This window comes from Heterocephalus glaber, unplaced genomic scaffold (genome assembly GCF_053883595.1).
Source record: "Heterocephalus glaber isolate CG9 unplaced genomic scaffold, H.glaber_assembly_v1.0 deba00001461, whole genome shotgun sequence".
NCBI lineage: Eukaryota > Metazoa > Chordata > Mammalia > Rodentia > Bathyergidae > Heterocephalus > Heterocephalus glaber.
The window spans coordinates 28701133-28719856 of record NW_028258308.1 but is presented as its reverse complement, the minus strand read 5'-3'; the positions used below and the strand labels follow the sequence as shown (position 1 = coordinate 28719856).

The window sequence follows — 18724 nt, the reverse complement described above, 5'->3', positions numbered from 1 at the left end:
CCATAGCTAAGTGGGAAAACATTTTAACAATGTCTGGAGTAGTTTATATTCCAGATGCAGACTTCTTTCCCTCCCCAAACTGCACTAGTGACATTTTTTCCCTCCACATGACATAACTATGATATTACATAACTCCAGCTGCAGGACTTGGAATTAGCTTTCTTCCAGAAAACATGCGCATACCCTGGATATTTTTAAGCAGTCATTTAGTTCTGCTTGAAAAGTTGACAGTGTTTCAGTGGTTAATATGGTAATTTTTCTTTCTTAAACCACGAGAACTAATCTTTTCTATATACCATTCTAAACACCCTACCATTCTCCTAAACTACTACTTAAGTTGGCTGTTTCAAATAACACTGTGTTATGTGAGAAAGGCAAAAGATAGTATGCTTTAACCTATCTACCACTGTGAGAAATGCTGGATGTTGTTCTATCTTCATGATAATTTTCCAAGTTAAAATAATGCTGAATATTTGTTCTATCTTAATGATAATTTTCCAAGTTAAAATAAATATCGAAATTAAAGAATTTATTTTAAATGTACAATCAAATCAACATGAGAATTTTGTTCACATATAATTTTTCTCCCATAATTCAGCTGTTAGGACTTTTAGGTTTGGAGAAAAATTAAGAAGGATGAATAATCTAAAATGAATAAAACTGTCATGAAGTGTTTGAAAGGAAAATCATTGCCCCATCATCGCCTATCTTAGATTTTATTGCTTCTACTTCACTAAAACCTCCAAGCTGCTCCTCAGCCTAAAGTGCCACCAGCAGTGAACAAGGACTTCCGACAGTTTTATTCACTTTCGCATCAATGCTCATTTACTGCCTGTCTCCTATATGTTAAAGACCATGCTGAGTTATTTTACAGCCTATTTAATCCTGGAGTTACTATGGTACAGCTGAGGCAGCCAGAAGGTACAGGGAGCTTTCCTGGAACTCAAATGATAATCTTGACTCCACTATGTCATGACCCCTGACCCACTCCTTGTTACTCTGAATGTGTTATTTCCACTCAGTAGATCAGCAGCTTTCACTTTGTTAGGATGCCTGCTTGGGGCTACAAAGTCAATCAATGTAATGTCAATCACATCATCTCTTTTAAAAAATCCTAATCCGAGTTTCAAAACCATCAATGTTAAAATATAGTACTATTATCAAAATATGAAACACTACTATTTGAGTACCTCTGAAGACAGTGTGAATGGTATTTCAATGGTAATATTACATACAACATTTTCCTTCATTTAAATTAATAGGTCTATGGTTGATAGCAAAGTATATCACTGTACCATTTGCTAATCAAAGATGACCTAACTGGAACAAAAGAAATCAAACCCTAGTGACTATGCTTTTAAAGAAAATGAAAATTCTCAAAACATGTCCACTGACCTGCATAAGGCTTCAATAGCATCTCTGTCCAAAAAGTCATGCTCTCTCTTGACCAGGGTGATATCAATAGGGAACAGAAGATCTGTAAGAAAAACAAAAATAAACATATTTATTGAATACCTAGGTTCTTGGTGAACTGAGCTGGGGAAGAAAAACTCCCAAAGCAACACATTGAGTATCTATAGAGTACTTCATTCCTTATCAAGTTCCTGGGGAGAACGAAGTTGTTTAAGACAATTAATTCTCTTACCAGTAACCGAAAACAGCTCTAACATATCCAGAAACCCAAGTCTTGCTTCTTGTCAGAAACTTGGTTCAAAACGCTGTTCCACTTTTTAAAAAAATAGCAGGCAATAATTCCCTGCTATAAATGATAATCTAAGCCAGAATGAGTGGAATAAGGATTCTTATTTTAATGTGGCTTTTTAAAAAATGCATGTGTTTGGTCACTTATCCGAGCAGAGGTCATGAAAATAACACACAACAACAACAAGACAAACAACACAACTGGGCCAAGGAAAGATCTAGAGAACAACAACCAGGGTCAGTCAGTTGGACTAATCCATTTGTATGACATCAAGAGCTAGAGCAAATTCAAGATATGCTATTTTAAAACAAATATTAGCCCTTCAGTATGGCTTCTGCGGGGGTGTTATATAACTCCCTCTAAAACAAAGTTATAAAGTTACTGAAGAATAATAGAATGCCCAAATCCCTTAATCTGTAGAAGATTAAGAACAAAAAAGAACTTGTATGAGACTGAAAAGTAGAAAAATGTCTTTTCCCGTGTAGACAGTAGAATAGTTGTTACTAGAGCCTGGGAAAGAGAATAAGGTAGAGACAGGATGGCTAACCGGGTACAGGGGGTATGGCTGGAGAAGAAGGATAAGCTCTTGGCACAGCAGGATAACTATATTTGACAACAATTAATTGTACATTTCAAAATAGCTACTAGAGAATTTTGAAAGGTCCCAACACAAAGAAGGGATAACTAGCTGGGTTGACTGATGTCGCAATTAGCCTGCTCCAATCGCTACACATTATATAGAGGTACCAAAATATTACACTGTGCCTTCTAAATATGTAGAATTACTATCTATCAGTACAAAATGTGCACCTTAAGTTGCAGGGTTTGAAACAAAAAATTTAAAAAGAAAAAAAGAGAGAGATCTCTTGTAGATAATTACATCCAAGACCAGCAGGGAAGAGACAGACCAACAGCACCACTGTGGAAATATACAACAGCTCTGAAATTGCTCTACATAAAGGCCAGCTATTACCTTCTTTGGAGCTCAGTTATCAGGGTAAACAATGGTCTTTCCTAACAGAACACGTACATAGCATCATAAGCCTGTGTAACACTATGGGTCAGGAATGGGCCAAAGGAGTCATCCTGGCAGGGTTACCATCTTCTAGATGATCTTTCTGGCTTTCCACATGGCTAATGCTGCATACTGGAAAAGATCTGCCTATTGAGAGTTTGGGAGTTGTGGGTAACTAATAATGTTTTTCTTCTTAAGTTGAGTAGACAATGTGTGGGTTCATTAGTTTCTAATTTACTATCACTAGTTTTACAGAATGGTATGTAACACCTTATTTCTAATATTTCATTTCTTCAGGATACTACTCAAGAGTAATAGTGTCTAATTCATGATTACTGGTTTTACAGAATTGTATGGAACATCTTATTTCTAGTACTGCATTTTCTAGAAAAAATACTCAAGTGTATCTTTATAAAAACAATGTTGAAAGCTATCATAATGAATGTTATTTTACTATCAATTCTTTGTTTTCTGAAGTCAAGGGCTGGAATACTGATATTATTCTCTGACTGATAACATAGCAGACCAATGAAATAACTGTGGCCCCCAAATTGATGAAGAATATATAGAATTCAGTATCAGAGGATTATATTTCTTCATGCCTGTATAGACTACGTCTCTCTTAGGCAAATGAGTAGTGCCTGTCATAGTGGAAACACAAGAGGAGGCTTAGGGGAGGATGTAGCAATTCGTTAATGGGAGCCAGACAAAGTATCCCCATCAAGAAGGGACATGTGATTGTATTAATAGAGCCAACATTAAAGAACAGGTTAATACTTAAAGAGTATAACATCAAATCTATAAATGTGAATTAAAGAGTTCATATGCCCGTTAAGCATATGTGAGAAAGCAACTGTGTTATTTTAGCAATTTCTAACTCGGTGTACCCAGGGCTGTATTTTAGATTACTTTTCTGACCCAAGTTAACTATAACTCTGTTTTAAAAAAAAATCCGTTAGTGACTAAATGAGAATTTAATCAATAGTTTTCTCTTCTTTGCCTACACTCTTCTCTGAAAAAACTGCTTTTTAAAAGATGATAGTTTGCTGATGCATCAAAGTTTCCTAAGCCCAACTTCCAACTTGAGTTTAAAGGCAGGAAGTATAAACTGCCAAGTACCAAAATAAAGCTAAACAGGAAGACGAGGAATGTGAGTCGGTGTATGGCGTGGATGTGATCACCCTGTGCATGGGGACAGGATGCATGGAGAAAATGACAGCCCAAAACAATGTGAGGTGCACCTCAAAAGCAGGCTTGAGGGCCAGGGATTTAGCTCAGTGGTTTCGCCACCTGCTGCGCAAGCGGCAAGGACCCGAGTTCAATCCCTGGTATCCAAAAAAAAAAAAAAAAAAGAAAAAGAAAAATGGGCTTGTGCTTCAACAAACTTGGAGCCATGATAGGACCCTACCACATCATGTATGAAGATGCAGCCTGCACCCCAGGATTGTGAAAGAAGACAGACAAACTGGAACCGGGTCTTAGCAAACAGACTTGTCGCAAGTTGCCACCTGGCAGCAAATCAACACCAAGAAAAGACATAATTGAAGGAAATTTAATTTTTAAACAGGAGAACAAAAGGACAGCCACTTTAGAGCCACTGTAAATGCAATTATCTTTCCCTATCTTCAGGAGAGCTGTGAAATGGAAGTCTAATTAAATGCTGTTGCCTCTCTACCAACAGTCAAAGCCCCTTAATGGGCCAAAAATTCTCTCTAAAGGAAAGATAAGCAACTCTGCCGTAATAAGTATGGTATTAACCAAATAACTTTAAAGAAAGAAGAAGAAGAAATTGGAGTAAATTATTTTAGAGACTAAGGATAAATTCAGAATACACTTTTAAGCTAAAATATTATGCAGTTAATTTGGACATTCAGAAAGAAGATCGGATATTGTAAATTAGAGATCTTGGAAATTATCCATAAAACGGAACTCACTAATTCACAGACATAATTGTTTTTAAATGATTTCATGAAGAATATCACAGAACTCTCATTTAAATGAACAGCATATGCATCTCAACATGCACAGCACACAGGCTACTGCCTGGGTACCCAGAGGGTCAGAATAGGAGCCAGACGTGAATCCTCTTCACCCTCTGGCCTCAGAATTCCAGTGATCCTCATGGCACTAATGAGAAGATAATACAGAAGAAATTTACTCTAGATACTAATTTAAGGGAAAAAAAGGTTCATTTTTCCCTAACTAAAAAAATTAAGTGACAAAAAATAACACTGATTGAAAGACATTCTAAAACAGGAAAGTTATCTGACCAACAGAGGTCTTCTACAAATTATTTAGAAAAGCACAATCAACTTAAGAGAACAATAGGACTTATATTTCACAAAAGAGTAAAACATATATGGCCAAATGACACGAAGAGCTTATTATCATTAATGATTAGGGATCTGGAAGCTAAAATCTGTATGTCATTTTGTATCTACCAGATTAACAAAAATTAAAGTCTGACAATATCAATATATTACTGGTAAGAGTGAAAATCAGTACCAGTACTTTAGAAAGGTTTGCATTATGAAACTGAACATAAATATTTTTTTCTCAGTAGCTCTATCCTTCAGCATACACACAGATAAGTTGTTATACATATACTGTAAGAGACAGGTACAAATGTTCGAAACAGCAGGTTTTTTTTTTTTCCCTAGTGCTAGGGATTGTACCCAGGGCCTTTGCCCTGAGCTACATCCCCAGCCCTTAAAAAAAAAAGTTTTGTTTTTTTTAAAAAATTTGAGACAAGGTCTTCCTAAGCTGCCAAGACTGGGCTTTAACTTGCACAGTTTATAAAAGCAAAACAGAAACATCCACCAATGAGAATATGGACAGTATTATGGTTTATATCTATGATGCCCCCCCAAAAGCCTCATGCACTCATAAGTGGGGCTTTGGGGAAGTGACCGGATCACGAGTGTGTGATACTCATCTCTGGATTAGTCCACTGATGGGTTTACAGCTGGGTGTGATGTTGGGAGGTGAGGTCTGGTGGGAAGAGGTGGGTCACTGGGTGCATAGCCTGGAATACATATCTGTCTTCCTCCCTTGATTTCTGCTTCTTGCCTGTCATGACATGAACTATTTCTCTTCTGCCGAGAGCCTCTGCCATACCACCTTGCCTCAGAACCAGTCAAATATAGACTGAAATCTCCATAAACTGTGAAACAAAATAACCCCCTCCTTTATGTTGTGGGTGACAAGCATTTTGTCTCCGCACAAGAAAAGTAACAAAGTTAGATAGGAATACTTAACATTCCACAGGACGAAGTATTATACAGCAGTTAAATCAAATGAATTATAGGGACACTCAGTTCAGAAAAATTTAACACAACGTTAAATGAAAAAATTAAATCCCACAAGATTACATACAACATAATACCCCTTTTACAAAGGTAAAGACAACTTTATCAACATGTACTTTTTAGGACATTTAGTAAAACAATACAAAAGGGAAGGAAAAAGAAGACAGAAGTTTCAGAATGCTGGTAATTCCTGGCAGCAGGACAGAACAGGGCACAAGTAGGCGTGCATTATCAAGGTCACAGCTATTGTTTTGAGAGGTGGGGGTCTCGGTGTTCATCACATTATGTTTTTAAGTGAAATAATTAACTACTAAAAATTAAGTAACATGTAACATGTCTGGAAACAAATCATGGATCAATAATAATCATGAACTATGAATCAAAGATTATGATTATAATAATTTAAAGAAAAATGGCATTTCTAGCTTACCTTCATAAAGCTGTGCATATTGAGGAAAACCAGTTGCTCGCAACCAATCACAAGCTTCCTTGGCTTCGATTTCTAGAACAGAACAGAACAGAACAGAACAGAACAGAAAAGACAAAACTGTTAGCCTTATGTACCTCAGCATGCTTTTTTTCTTTTATTTTTATTTTTTATTTTTTGCTTTTTTTTCTTAATAAATTGATTTCACTGTATTATACAAGCAAAATATGACTTCTGTAAAAAATATGGGTAGGCAAACATAAAAAAGTCCATTTAATTCAATTTAAATCTTTATTCATATTTTCAGACTTTTTTCAAGTGTGTGTGATTATGTATCTTCCAGTTAAAAGAAAACACAGAAATGGGGTCTGAGCAATCACTTAGTTTGCTGCTTCTCATGTGCTCAGGTTACAAATGATTATTAAAATCAGGGCACCATGAGGGAGCTGAAGAGAGATTCAATAACTAATTTTAAGTCTGACTGGCCTAACTGGATTTATTTTTTCATTTCAACAAAAGTCTACCCAGTACATCTGACACCCAAGGGTAGAACTTTTCTGGGCCCTAAAACAGACTCTGTGGCACCAATGGGCTGGCCATTTTATTTCCTTTGATTGATTTATTCATTTCTTTTCTGCAGTACTGGGGTTTTGAATCCAGGGCCTTTGCATTGAGCTACATCTCCAGCCCTTTTAAAATTTTCAGATAAGGTCTCAGTAAGTTCTTAAGACACCTGAGCTAGGCTTAGACTTGTGATCCTCCTGATCAGCCTCAGGTTTAAAGGTCCTAGATGTTGGGATGCACCTCTCCATGCAGGATATTAATCCAGTAAGAGAAAGTCCCATGCTTTCAAGCAGGGGAAATGAAGTCACTAAACCCTAGTCTTGGCAGGTTGAAAGGCCTAATAAAGCTCCTGATTCTCTGTGGTTGAACATCTTGTAGATAGTATTGATAAACAGAAAGGCCAAAAGTAACTGACACAACTATGTTAGAACTCACTCAAGCACATATTTACAATCTTGTTAAAACTGACTCACAGAAGAGGTCCTGGACACATTAATTAGTTTCTTTGTTTGCACAAAGAATATTCCTTTTAACTCCCCTTCCTACCTTCCTCAGGACATGAGAGTACTTATGTAAGGCTATTCACTTCTTCATAAACATCTCAACATTGTTTAATTCAGCCCAGATTAAAAACTTTATTAAGCATCTCTCCTCAGAGCCAGATGTGAGGCCAATGGTCAATATTAGGAAAAGTGTAGAGAACCGACTTTTATCTAGTAACTTTATGGTTTCAAAGCAGCAGTTTTCACCTAGTATTTCAGGAGTTCATTGGCTTTTCAAGAAAGGTAATTAAGAAACTCAAGTTCATTAAAGTAGGTAGAAATGTCCTTATTGAGCACACCAAAGCGAAAAACAACCCTTGATTTTCCAAGCTAGTTAATACCCGGGCTAAAAAGAATTATGGCCCTGGAGTAGAATTCAAAGGTACGGCTAAGTATTTTCCTAAGTCTTTTCAGTGAAGAGATGAAGCAGTATTCTACACATAAGATTGGAGATGGCATTAAGGTGAAGGATGGCGGGGCATAAATCTGTGTGGGGGTTACAATGTTTGTGCTGAATAAAAGAATAGACAGAATGGGCCCATACGAATTACTGGAGCCTAACGCTTTTTCCACATTTTAATAGCCATACCTGGTATCTGTAAGGAAGTCAGGAAGTTTTAATAAAATTACAACAGAAATACTTTCTGGAAAAACTGTTCTTCTGGGAGAAAACATATAAAAGCTCAACGTTTTATTTTAAAGAAGGAAGAAAGTACTTTTTCTGCCATCTCCATGTCCTTTCCCTACTCCTGAAGACATACAGGAAGAAAAAAAAATGCTGTTTTAAATAATATTTTAAATAACACACTTGTTTTTAGGTTCTTAGAAATCATTTAACAGATTAAAACACTGAACAATAGATTGATAAAAAAAAATGTGCTTGCTTAATATCTTACTTAGTAAGCTGTAAGCCATAATTCCATCCTTTTTGACTATACTGAGACCCGACATCAGGTCGGCGCACATACAAAAGCCTTCATTAGACACCAATTCACAAACTGATTTTGGCACCTATTTCAAGCATATTTTTGATTTTCTTATTAAAATGGTTTCATATTAGGAGGCATGAAAGATGCAAGATACTGTTCTAAAAAACTTTCACAACTATTTATATAATACTTTACATATTGCAAAGCACACGTATTACTTAAGGTCCCTTGAGATTTCAGGAACACACAAATGCTATGGTTTCGTATCACTCTAATTTTCTATTACTAAGAAAATGAAAAGCTCTCACAGCCAAAAGTTGATCTAGTTAAAATAAAACAGTCACTCCTCATGCCACTTGGCCAGAAAGAAATGTGAACGGCACAGGTTTGCTTCTTCAGCAGATAATTTCATTAAAAGCTCATATAATGGCTAAAAAGTAGTATTTTCAAAACCACAGAGACCAGGTAATTTGATCCTTCTTTGTCTTCATCCTGACTCTCTGATAAGAATGCCTGTCTCTTAGATATAAAACAACACAGATAAGCACTGAAAATATTCACTCACTGAAAACTTAGCCTGCTTAACAAATGAGAACTTAGTGGAAATCAGAATTAGAAAACTGTAAAAAGTTGTTACAGATTTTTAAAATGGAACATTTGTAGATTTTACTCTTGTCAATATATTATTTTTACTGTGAAATGAGCCTAGATCTATATTCCAGGCTGGTAGGTAACACCAGTCCTGTTTCACTCACTGATTTGGGTCTATTTTCACTCTTTTTTTCTCACTGAAACCTGGACTGGGTTCACTAAACTCCTGAGCTACAGTTTTGATCCCATCTCTCCCTCACACACTGCCTAGAGAGTCAGGTCTAAAGACCTCTACATGGTTTCCCAGGCTCCCCACGTGGCTTCCCACCTAATTTTTCAGTTTCCTGTACTCTATCTTCCTAGCCAAAGTAGTGTGGTGTTCAACCTCACACCTACCCTGCAACTTCCCTGGCCTGAAATGTCCTCCCATTATTCAAGGTCAAATTTCACTCATCCCGAGGTCCAACCCAAATGGTTCCATCTCTATAGAGTCTTCCCAGATGCCTGGTCAATTCTATCAGCGGTACCTTATACGGAGCATCTAATATGTGCAAGGTCCTGTGTAAGCACTGAGTATATGTTAACTCCTTCATTTACTGCTCAGACTGATCCTAAAATGTGGAGGGCTAATATCATCCTCAAGATAAAAAGATGCTAAGAAGAATGACTCTCTCACCTTAAAAATGAGCTTCCTTAACATTCGCATGTCATAGTGGGAGAGGGGAAAAAAACCTAGAGAAATGTAAGTTTCTTCATCCAATAGAGGTTCTTCCTTTAAAAAATATGTAGCAATGAACAGATTTTAAAATATTAAAGAAAACTATATATTAATTGCTTCAGTCACCTTAAGAACTCCCCCAGGCTCATTTTGGAGACTTGTAACTGGCTCTGATCAAGGTATAATTTTTCCTTGAGTATGTGTGGGTAGTGGTATAAAATTTATGAGGGTGATTAAAAATAAATTCCCCACTGAGCAAAAATGCCATTATAAACTAAAAGTACAATGGAAATACAATGAAACTTTTATACGTGGGTTTTCTCTGAGCAAGCAACAGACAAATGTATTAAGGAGGAAACAGGAAATTTTTATTGGAAACAGCTTTAGTCTTTGGTCCTTTCACAAAGCAGTTCTTCGAGTAGACAGCCCTTTTGTGTAAGGCTGGGAATCATCAGGTGGCATCTGCAGGTTTCCGTGAACAATGGGATGCCCCTATCTTCCCATTACCCCTCTACAGCAACTCAGCAGCTGTTCCCCAAGCCTGTCATCACTCTGCTGAACTCTACAATTCGAGCCAGCCAAGAGTAGCAATGGGTCTGAGCAGAATGGGAATCCTTCCGTTTTCTCCCTGTTCTACCTTCACAGCAGAAGCTCTCGGGTTTCTTCCCTTCTTCCCAACAGGCCAGCAAAATCAGGGCTCATGCAATTTGTTTCTTAAATGCAACTCTAAGGAATTAGAGGACTGTTACAAAAATTCAAGCATTTACTCCATTCCTTGGGTTTTGTGAAATATGCCAGACTTGTGAGCAAAGGGTCAAGGACAAATGGATGCTTTTGCCACTACAGGGAGTCCCTTTGGCTCTGTGTGGGCAGGCAATGCTTCCTGATCCAAACCTACATTTGTTCCTGCCCCTGGGTGACTCAGATTCCTTCAAATGTTAAGAAAGATTCTACTTATCAATCCTCCTGACTATGTCAAGGTGGCATGTTTTGCATGGCAGTCATTCAGCCAGACCAGACAAGAAGGCTTTATTAACAGTGCATCTTCACCTGGTGGGTAAACCACCAGGTAAACCTACAGCTCACCTGGAGAAGCAACCATGGCCTTGAAAACTTGTAGAAAGGCAAGGAGATCTCAGTGAATATCAACCCTGGAGGGGGAGGCACTACCTTAGGAGGCTTTCTAAAAAATGCGCATAACCACCCTCTCTCAGATATTCTGATTTCCTCAGTGGAGGGAGGGTCTGGCCATCATTTTATTAATGCCTTAAATAAATTTAAGCGCAGCCAGGATTGAGGAGGCCCAGACAACATTTCCCAGTATTCCTTTGTCCTTTGTTCTCTTTCTCTGGATTATCCTAACAGCCTGTTAATTGAACCCTCTGATAAGCCCTGCCCCCCACCTCCAACAAGTCTGTCCTGGTCCAAGGGGATCTCTGAACCACTGCACTGGTTTTTATGAAACCAGTTTTTATTTCATTACATCACTCCTCTCCTTGTAACTCCTCAGTGACTTTCTACTGACCTTCGGATACAATCCTAACTCCCCAGCAAAGTCCCAGAGCTTTCATAACTCAGCCTCTGTCCCTGCCACTCCTGGGCAGGGGGCAGGTTGCCAAATGGGGGCACTCAGAGTTCCCAGGGCAGCCAGGACTCTCAGGCCTCAAGGCCTGTATTCTCTCATCTGCCTCCAACAAATTTCCCCTTCCCCTTCCCCCACCGACTTCCTGTTTCTTAATTCCTTCTGAAAGACTCCTTTTCGCACACTAGAATGAATATACATAATTTGTTTGAAGATGCAAAAGAAAAACAGCTCATTCATATTTTCCTTTCTTCAAATACAGACTGAGAACTATAACTTGAATCCTTTCTTGAATCCTTTGCAATTATACAAATAAATGTTAAACACATATACAACTGCTAGAGATTGGTTATCAGGAGTTATCTATGTAAAATGAATTCCTGTGAGGGCTAAGTCAGATAGCAGAAGGCATACTTAATATTTATTGAACTCTAACATTATCTAATCACAACAAAGATTTCAACAGCAAGTAGCAGCATTCCTACTCTTAGGTAATTAAAAAATTCCGAACATCTCCTGCACATATTCTGAAGGTTAAAAATCAGTGTTGGGAAGTTTCTGGGTGACTGGTCAACCACTCATTCAGATTTTTAAGTTGTGTGGCTGACCAGCAGCAAACCAAATCCATCATGAGGTATATTCTAGTCCAGGCACACATTGTGAAGCCAATCCCCCTCACTTCCCCCTTCACTCAATATTTATTTATTGAACTAAGTGTGCTGCCAACTGCACTCAGGAACAATCAAAGACCCAAGTTCCTGCCCTGAAACAGGAAGCCATGTGTAAGGCAGTTCAGTTGAGCACAGGGTGCGCCTGATGATCCTCTTCTTTCTACTTAGGAATGAAATTGTTTCCAAAGGACTCTTGTAAGGTCCCTGTGTTTGTTAGGTCCAATGTGACTCTGTACAGGTGGTAACAATGAGACCCATTTTGGTGGTGAAAGCCAATGGCCTAACATAGACCCACCCGCCCCCATAGTCCTAACTACACCCACTTGTGGCCATCTCCCTTTGACTCACTGATCGGGCCATACCAGCCTCTTCCTGCCCTCCACTTTCCCTTCCTCCTTTATTTTTTCTTTTTCTATAACATTTATTTATTTCACTTACTCTGTCTTTCTTCTTTATGTAAGTTCCACACACACAAATATTTTGTCTATTTTATTCTCTGATATATCCTAAGCACCTATACTAGTTTGAGGTAGAATTGCTGCTCAATAAATTTATGTTACATGAAGAAATTAACTATTGATCTGATTTTTCACTCTAATCAAATGGTCTTAGTTTTTCTGATTAGGATCCACAATAATAAATACATTCATTTTATACTGTAACCTGATATACATATCCATGTATGTATGTGTGTATGCTTAAATATATGCACAACTTAATGTATAAAACATTCGTGTATATGTACATACATATATATAAAGTGTGATCAAAACATGCAGTGAATGTCTAAATAAAAATTTTAAAAATTATTACAGTAAAAGACACATTGCTGTTAAGCCCCCTCAAAATACTCTTCCTCACATCAAACACACTTATTCCATGGTCCTTGCCACTTTCTGAAGTAGTGGAAGGAAGTCCCCTTTGCTGTGTCTTCATAGCTGCCTTGAGGTCCTGAAATCGATTCAAAATGTTTACGGCAATTTCTGCCAAATAAAAATATTATAGTGTGTCCTCATTCACCTCACTCATTGGATCTAGTATCATGTCACTTCTGGCTCTTTCTCAAAGTGAAAATGACTATTAAAGTTAAGCATTTTGAATCAATTCAGGACATCAAGGCAGCCATAACAATGCAACTAAAGACATTCATGAAAAAGCACTTCCATAACTGCTTTAGAAAATGGGAATTATGGGATACATTTGAAGTGAAGGCGAATATTTTGAGGGGGATTAATGGCAATGTCTTTTTATACTATCATTTTCTGTGATAAATTTTTAAAAATATTTAAACACTATTTTTTGATCATGCCTCATATATAAAACAGACAAGTTTCAAGCAATACTTAAAACAAATGCAGACTTCCTGCTGGTGGACAAGTGGGGACAGGGCGGGCAGATCATGCACAGTCTGTATGGAAGGACGGTGACTGTCTCACAGGTGAGAGTGGATTGTGACAGAGGCAGCTCTGAGCCAAGGAGTCCTAGTAAGTGGAGTGGAGGCCTGGGAAGCCAGAGGTGTTTGTGGAGGAATGCCAGTGGTATGGATTTACCATAACACAGAAAAGGGAGGAGAGGGACTGGATGGGAACTAGTTACACCTCCTGGGGCTACTACACCTCCTGAACCTGGCTAGGCAATGAGTCGTTAGCATTTTTCCTCAGATATAAAACAACCTCGCATCTATGTGTCCCAAACTCCTGATAATCTATCACATCAACTGCATCAGGTCAGAACAACAGGTCCCAGAAAGCCAGAGTTGGAGTCAGATGCTCAGGTCTCCAGAGCCACACAGCTCCCATGCCCAGGTTGAACCACTGCTGGCTGACTCAGTAGTGCCCTCACTTTTAAATCTGCACTGGCTTGCAGTTCCAGTAAGAAAGGGAACATTGAGTTTTCTTTTTTAAGTCCCCAATCACCTCTGTCCTGCTTGATATCTGGAGACAGATACACTGCTTTCTAGTAAAGAACATTCCTGGAAATAATGTAAGGGGGGGAGATGACCCATTTTTTTTTCCCCCTGTGATGTGATGACAACTTAATAAATGGTTTTGCTTTGAAAGAAGGGAGCCTCTAGAAACACACTCTACAAGCGTACACCTGGAATTAAGTACTTAAAGTGACACTTTAGCAATAGAGAAATTAAATCAATTGAAATTCTCTTTGAGGATCATTTAGAACAAGCTTTTGCAAAGTACTGTCCTTAACACACAAACCATGACAAGGCAAGGTGTTCACATCAAAATATGTTCTCTCTCTCATTCTTATGTATTCACCTGAGCTGAGTGACATGGCTCTGTGCTGATTCACTGATTACCAAGAGCAGAAAATTCCTCTCAATGAATCAAAAATTGGTACCTACTACTACCAGGCACAAACAGGTCAAAAGAAATGGAAATAAACTATTAAGGAAATGGATACTGCATCTTAACATGTTTCTATTTCATTTCATACACACACATTTATCCACATCCACAGGCAAATATTTCTAGTATTCTACATCAAATATTTATTTTCAAAGTGCACTAAGAAAGCAGTTTGGAATAGTTCTTGCAATACTAAGTTCTTTAAAGATGACAACTGCATAGAAAGACTTTCGAGAAAGATAATCATCTAAGTATGTAACATTTCTAAGGGCTTTTATTTTTCTGGGCCTCATTTTTTAAAAAATGAAGCAGATGCCTTAAGGTTATATAACCCATATCATTTGAAACTAATTATATTTAAGGCAAAATACTTTGAATTACCCTGTCTCCATCATAAAAGGACTGTATATATGTCAGTTACCTTTTTTATGTATGTTCACAAAGCTTATTCTTCTAAGACCAGCTCTCCCATACTTGGCTTTTGCCTGAAGTTCTATAATGCAATAGTAAATGCCAAGTGGCACTTATCAAAGATCAATGAAATTAAAAACACGACTGATACTATTTAAAAGTATAAGCCACTCCAGCTCTCCCTACGTCTAACCTCAGAGATTCTATTCAATTTGACATCTCATTTTTTTGTTTTAGCGTTGCTATGGATTGAACTCAAGGCCTCACGCATGCTGGGCAAATGTTCTTCTACCTACATCCCCAAGGCCTAATGTGCTCAAGTTTGGGCTAGAAAAAATAAAGAGTTCCCGTCTTCTAGACAAATTAAGGAATTATTTTCTTTAATGCTGATTGGAACACTCAGTCCTCTAAATACATACAAACTCTAATGTCAAAATTCAATTCAGTTACATCTAATTTAATTTCCTACACACGAATTTTGATCCTCATTATTTCTGTCCCCATCTTGTTTACACACCAAGACAGAAAGGGATCTGAGGCTGCATTCAGCTCACATTTGACCTAGGACCAGTCACTGGCTCCCCTGAAGCTAGCTGCCCCTCTGCAAGAGGCACTGCTCTCCCAGGCTGCTTTTGCAAAGTTCTGGAACGTGCTATGAAATGACTTTTACAAAGGTACAGCCATTATAGAAAATCCCCTTTCCACGCTATAAAGTTTGAAAAAGGAAGTTGTGCATACATGCCATCTCTAATGAGGACTTTGTTTTTCCAAATCCAGGAAGTAAAGATGATTTTAGGACTTTAACATCTTCTATTTTGTCACTTGAGTGTGACAAAGGCATACTGTGGCTGCAGAGTAGCCCAGTGCATGGGTCACAGACCATTTCACCTCCCAAGTTTCTTCCTTTCTGGCTAAGTGCTGAGAGCCTGGGAAATGCTACAACTTCAGGGAGTGGAAAACTTTTGTCCCTTAGACATCCTTTAGTCTCCTGCAGAAGAAGGAAGGCGCCTTTCTGACAAGCCTCAGGAAGCGACCTCCACAGGACTCTCAGAGGTGGGGCAGAGGAGAGAACAAAATGTGGACGGGAAGTGTCAAAGGCATCTAAAGACTCAGCTTCACTGGCTTCAGCCTTCAATTAGGCTTTTGACTTTTCTCGGGGTCTGGGGTGGGGAAGGGAGCAGGCATGGAAAGGCCACCACACAGAGGGACACTTGAAGGGAAAAGGGCTCAATGTCCACTAAGAAGCTAAGTCTGGAAGCAGAGGAAAAGCCAAGGGTGCATGATTGAGAGAAATTGATTTCTGCTGTATTGGCCTGACTTCAGCCAGGCTTAATAGTTGACTTGTGGTGCCCCCAAACTATTTCCTAATAGGCAGGAATTTTTCAAAATGCCATTCAAATATTTTTAGTGACATCTGGCAGAAATGTTTCCCTTAGCAATATAATTTTGAAATACTTTCAGAGAAGAAAGCACTATTGTACAGTCAATAGAAGCTAGACTTTCAGAAAATGGTATGTCAACTCTTCCCCAAATGAGAAAGACGGGCTTATATCTCCATTCACTAGGCCCCAGAGAGCAAATGCTAATTTGTCCTTCCCAGAACCTAATGTTATAGCTCCCTATCTATGAGCACAAGACCTCCCCACAAAAAACTGCCCATTGCGAGGCTCTGTATGGGCTGTTCTAGGAAAGTCTGACTGTTGCTTGTGAAGAGCTATAAAGATATATAGGCTAAACATGCAAGGATTCCTTCCTGCCTGCCATTAATTACAATGGCAGGAAAAAATATCAGGTGAAAAAAAGGTTAAGACAGAGCAGACCTAATTAAAGTCCCTCCCCTAGGACTCAATAACCCTTATCATTGATCAGAATAATCCCTAATAATAACACAAGGTCCCACCAAGGAAAAACTGACAGACAGGATGGCCCTCCTCAGCTGGGAATCTCACTCCTTTTGCCTTAACTGAACCTCAGTCTACAGTAGTCCCTCTTTTCCACAGTTTCAATTACTTGCAGTCACCTGGGATCTGAAAATACCAAGAAAAATGACAGAAATACACAATTCATAAGTCTAAGATAATTTTATTATAGCATACTGTTATACTCCTCGTATCTTATTATTAATGCTGTTAATATCTCACTGGGTCTAATTTATAAATTAAACTTTATATGATAAAGTATGTATGCATAAAAACCACAGCATATGTTTTGGTCCAAGCAATGTTTTTGGGCTTCCACTGAGGGTCTTTGGGCTTTTTAGGACAGAGGAGTCACTAACGTTTGATAGTTGGCATTGTAACTTGACCTTGACCACCACAGGAAGTACAGAGCTTTTTGTTTTTATTTTGTTTTAGTCTTGAAGGCTATATAGATTATTCTTCTATATTATAGTTCCTAAATTCCAAACTAAAAGTGGATCCTGATAAAAATAAGCAGTTTGAAAGATCCAGAGGTAAAACTAAGTTTAGAAATTAAAACAATTCTCTTTCTCCCATTAGACCCCAATTCAAGTCATCCTAATCAGTGGATTGTGTAAACATTAAAATGAAAATCACCTTTCTCCCATTTCTACTTTATAATCTCCAGAACAGCTGGCATGATGCAAGCCTGGCTGCCAGTCACACCATGGGGCCAAGTTTTGCTATGTCGCTCTAAAGCACTGAAAACTAATTCAGTCTACTGATTTGGTAATATTCAGGGAGGAAGGGGAAACATCTGAAGTTATTTTTACTTTGCAGGTCTTCTAGCTGTACAGGGTGAATAGTAGGGTGGATCAAGTATTGTCTGAAGCCCTTCAGGATCTTTCTTTCTTTTTTTTTTTTTTTTTTTTTGGCATGGCCTCATTTCCGTCTTCCTGTTGCTAGGAAGGAGAGCTAAGCATGAGAAACTTGTGTTTACAATAGTGGACCCATCCTGTCTAGAGCAAGGCTCTCTTCAACAAAGTCCAATTCACTTCACTCACTGGACTTTGGGTGTCCTCATTTTTGTGGACCAAATCACCTTCCCTGAGGATTTTCAAATTGCATATTTACGTGCCTAAGTCATAAAAATACCACTCTCAATTAAACATTGCATCATGGCTTAAAATCTCCATGGGGACACCCAGGGAAACTCAAGTACTTATTTTTGTATTTGAAACTACCTCTTGGAACCTCACCAAACCTCAGAATGGAAGGCATCTTACTGGGGCTTCCCCAAACCCTTTTAAGCCTTGTAATAGTTCTACAGTAAGAGTTTAAGTACTATATACATTTTTAAACTCATTTCATAGTAATAGCTTATTTAACCAGAACACATCTTTCTATTAATCTGGTACATTTTCCAAAAGTGCCCAAACACCTTTAAATGTAAAAATGTTCTTTTAAACTTTGATCTTTGTTCTTCAGACTACAAACAAACAAACAAACAAAGGCTTTTGGTTGAAGGGCAAACAGCCCCTCACCTTTGTTCCAGAACTATAGAAAAATCCTTTGATCTAACTGGTCTAGTATATTAAAATCTGAAATGTAGCCTTTGATTAGTGATAGTTCATTTTTTAACCATGTAAGTTTTTCACTTTGAGGGTCTGCGTACAGATTATAAGATCTACAATTGGAAAGTTAAGACACAAGTTACCAAAATTACTTTGCTCATCCACTCCAGAAACAGATTTAAATTGGAGTCTACTTACTCCACTCTGTGGAGGAGGAAAACAAGTTGGCAACCTCCCTGCTACCTTGAGCTTCCAGCCCGTCTAGTGAAAGATGTCATTCAGCTTGAATTAAAATAGAATCAGCTTTTATCAAAAGCAAACTTGCCTGCTGTGCTTCATTTAAAACTCTGAACGGTAGTGCTAATGAAATAAGCATGCACTCAGGCCTGGGCTGTACTGTGAATCTGGCATGCCGAAATAAAGTGAGCA

General features: G+C 38.2%; 1 protein-coding gene across 5 annotated transcripts in view; it reads right to left on the bottom strand.

The window, feature by feature from the left end:
- The window catches only part of Dlc1 (DLC1 Rho GTPase activating protein), a 404145-nt gene that overhangs the window by 21207 nt on the left and 364214 nt on the right, over nt 1-18724 (bottom strand). For all 5 annotated transcript variants that reach the window (XM_087217213.1, XM_021246665.2, XM_021246666.2 and 2 more), the window contains 2 exons: nt 6456-6527; nt 1396-1477 (listed from right to left, as the gene is read on the bottom strand). In XM_087217213.1, the coding sequence (XP_087073339.1) occupies nt 1396-1477; nt 6456-6527 (154 nt within the window). The remainder of the gene's footprint in view (nt 1-1395; nt 1478-6455; nt 6528-18724) is intronic.